Source organism: Gossypium hirsutum, chromosome A09 (assembly GCF_007990345.1).
Source record: "Gossypium hirsutum isolate 1008001.06 chromosome A09, Gossypium_hirsutum_v2.1, whole genome shotgun sequence".
Classification (NCBI taxonomy): Eukaryota; Viridiplantae; Streptophyta; class Magnoliopsida; order Malvales; family Malvaceae; genus Gossypium; species Gossypium hirsutum.
In genome coordinates, this window is record NC_053432.1 from 82071404 (window position 1) to 82074949 (window position 3546).

Here is a 3546-nt window from a genome sequence, read left to right on the forward strand (position 1 = left end):
GGAATTTCTCTTTTTCTCAATAACACCATGTTATGCACTGAATTTTGTTGCAAAGTACCATAATAAAATTCATTTTCAACCCACCTTTTAGCAACTTGCACTTTAACAACAAAGGCAATAAGTGTCTTTTCATTTTCTTTACAACTCTTCATGTGAATCTTTTTTAAAAAATATATTGCAACGTATTGATTTATGCTTTGTAAAAATTAATCCTTTTTTAAATTCATACCCATTTTTCCTATTTGATATTCGTAAGCTAATGGATGAAAGGTGAATTGCATGCAGGTGGGAGAAGAAGTGGTTTCATTAGGAAAGATTGCAGGCCCAATAGTAATAACAACACTGCTTCTCCACTCAAGATCAGTAATCTCCATGCTTTTCCTCAGTCATCTAGGCAAAGAAGAGCTCGCCGGTGGGTCACTCGCCATGGGGTTCGGAAACATTACCGGTCTCTCCGTCATCAAAGGTCTTTCAATGGGGATGGATCCCATTTGTGGTCAAGCCTTTGGAGCCAGAAGATATTCAATCCTTAGCCAAACCTTCCACAGAACATTATGTCTTCTTCTACTTATCTCCATCCCTATTTCAATCCTTTGGCTAAACGTGGAACCCATTTTCCTACGCTTAGGTCAAGATCCAGAAGCTACCAAAATCGCCAAAGTTTACATGGCTGCCTTCATCCCTGAGCTCATAGCTCAGTCTCTCCTCCATCCCATGAGGACTTTCCTTAGAGCTCAAGGCATTAGCACTCCTCTCACCATTGCTGCCATTGTTGCTGTCCTCCTCCACCCTTTGGTCAACTACATTTTCACAATATATTTCCAGTTAGGGTTAAAGGCATTGCATTAGCACTTGCTTGTAACACGTTCAATATAAACCTGGGGTTAGTAATTTACATGGTCATCTCAGAAAATCCTTTGAAACCATGGCATGGGGTCACAATTATCTCAATCTTTCAAGGCTGGCGTCCACTGCTAGCACTAGCACTACCTAGCCTCCTTTCAGTGTGCTTAGAATGGTGGTGGTATGAAATAATGCTGTTTCTTTGTGGCTTACTCGACAACCCCAAAGCCAGCGTTGCAGCCATGGGAATCCTCATACAAACAACGGGCATGTTATATAATTTCCCGTTCTCAATGAGCGCCAGCATTTCAACAAGGGTCAGTCAAGCATTAGGGGCCGGGCAACCATCGAGTGCTCACCGGACCGCGGTGATCGGCCTCCTCATGGCCTTCGCTTTCGGACTATCGGCCTTCGTTTTCATGACAGCACTGAGATCATGGTGGGGGAAGTTGTTTACCGATGAACCACAAATCCTCCATCTCATCTCAACTGTGCTTCCGATACTGGGGCTTTGCGAAGTGGGGAATTCACCACAAACGGCTGCTTGCGGCGTCTTGACGGGGACTGCCCGTCCTAAAGACGGTGTGTACATAAACTTATGCTCGTTTTACCTGATAGGATTGCCTGTTGCAATAGTGACAACATTCCAACTGGAAATGGGGTTCGTGGGACTATGGGTTGGGCTACTAGCAGCTCAAATGTCATGTGTGTGCATGATGGTGTACACACTGATTCGAACCGATTGGAAGCACCAGGTGAAGCGAGCTGATGAACTCACCCTTGCCGCAGGAGGCAACGATGATTTAGAAACCAGCCTACTAATTGACACAGATAATTGACTTTTCCATTACAAAACTAATTGGTTGATACTGATAGACGTCGGCTAATTTCATTTTTTACAGAAATTCATTTTTGGGTACACAATATTATTATTTATATAGATATATAAAAATCAGTCGAAGATGTCCCCTTATTCTCTATCGAGAATTAAATACATCTTTTATTGCATGACTTTAACATTTTTCTTTAATAATAATAGTCGACTAAATTTATTGAGGAAAAAAGAGGGTAAAAAATTAATTTAAAATCCTTTGAAACAAAATCTTAAAAGATAAAAAAATAAAATAGCATTCAAGAAATGAAGAAAAATTGTAGACCCTCTCTTTAACAAAACTTGAGCTCAATCGGCATCAATCTCCCTAGCAAGCATCATAAAACGTTAAAGAAAATGAAAAAAGAAACAGAGAAACAAATTAAAGATGATTCCTCAAAAACTTTGCATACACAGTTGATCATCAAGGTGGGTCCATACATCAACAATTGGTCGCAACACGATTCAAGGCTAATGACAACACATCTTCTACCCAAAAAGCCTCTCCCCCGATGCCATTGCATGTGGAGTTTGGTTATCATTTCTGGTGATGAATCAAAATCGGCAGGAAATGAAGTTTTCTGAGAGTCTCTTCGCATTTCAGGTAAACGAGTTTACCTCTGATAAGTCAATTTCCTACAAATTTAGCTTCGAAATAACTGATAATGAGTCACTTTCTATTATCGTATGTTAGAAAGCTAAGTCAATAGTAAACTGTAGCCCTTGCACCACCATTAATGCCTTCGTTGTAAAAGTGGAACAAATGCAGTAATTGTTTCTCCAGTAAGAGCCTAAAATTTGGCCCTTATTAACTCATATAATCACTTTTAAGCATGAATATTTGTTTTGAGAGGCAAAGTTTGCATCTACATTAATTTAATCCCATTAAGATTCAATGGGTTTTTAAACCCTATTAATAAAATCAAATAAATTAAAATAGACCAAAATTGATGATGATAATAATAATAATAATAAACCAAAAACTCGAATTTTTTATTAATTTCAAAATATTTAAAAAAAAGACTTTTTTTAATTATATTTTAGTTTATTTTCCTTTTTTAAATTTTACTAAAAAAAATATTTTTGAATGCACTTTTACTAAATTCTTAGTAGTTATAATTTTGTTTACTAATTTCCCTTCAATATTATTAATTAATATTTTTAAAATTTTGAAGATTATTAAATTATTTAGCTGAATTGAAAATTGAATATCAAATTCTAAATTGTTTAGCATTGATGACTTAAAACTAATTAATGCTAGCTCTTAGAAGCATTATGATTGAAAATTGAATTATCCAAATTTTAAAATGTTTAGTATTGATGATTTAAGATGTAATTTAAGTTTAACTCATTTATTAAATTGCAACCTCTTTAATATACATCTACTAGTTTCACTTTTCCACCAAAACTTTTACTTTAAAAATTTAGTCAGAAAACTCTCTCGATTCATATAAAATCAGAAAAGAGAAAAGAAAAAAAAAAGAAAAAGAAAACAAATTTTCCATGTATAAATAATGTAAAATTTGTGAATCTCCCATTAAGTGCTTTTAAAATATATGAAATAAAGAGAAGATCTTCTTTGCATTGAATCCCTTAAAAAAGTGCACAAAAATAGGCAAATGAAAATGAATTAAGTTAAAATATTCCAATATGCAAACTGCATTACAATTGGTGGCACCAACAATATCTCTTCCACAGTTCAACAAAGTTTCCACATAAAGATTTAAAGTTCGGTCTCAAGTAAACTTCGATCTATTTTAAATTAATCATATCTCGTCAAATTAATTATCCTTAAAATAATAATAAAATTAAAATAGAATTTTAAATAATTA

General features: G+C 34.8%; 1 protein-coding gene across 1 annotated transcript; it reads left to right on the top strand.

The window, feature by feature from the left end:
• The first annotated feature begins 232 nt into the window (after positions 1-232).
• Positions 233-1682, top strand: LOC107928491 (protein DETOXIFICATION 53-like). The gene is given in 2 exon segments (XM_016859729.2): positions 233-829; positions 832-1682. Coding segments are annotated over 2 exon segments (1401 nt in total). The 5' UTR covers positions 233-279.
• Positions 1683-3546: the final 1864 nt, after the last annotated feature.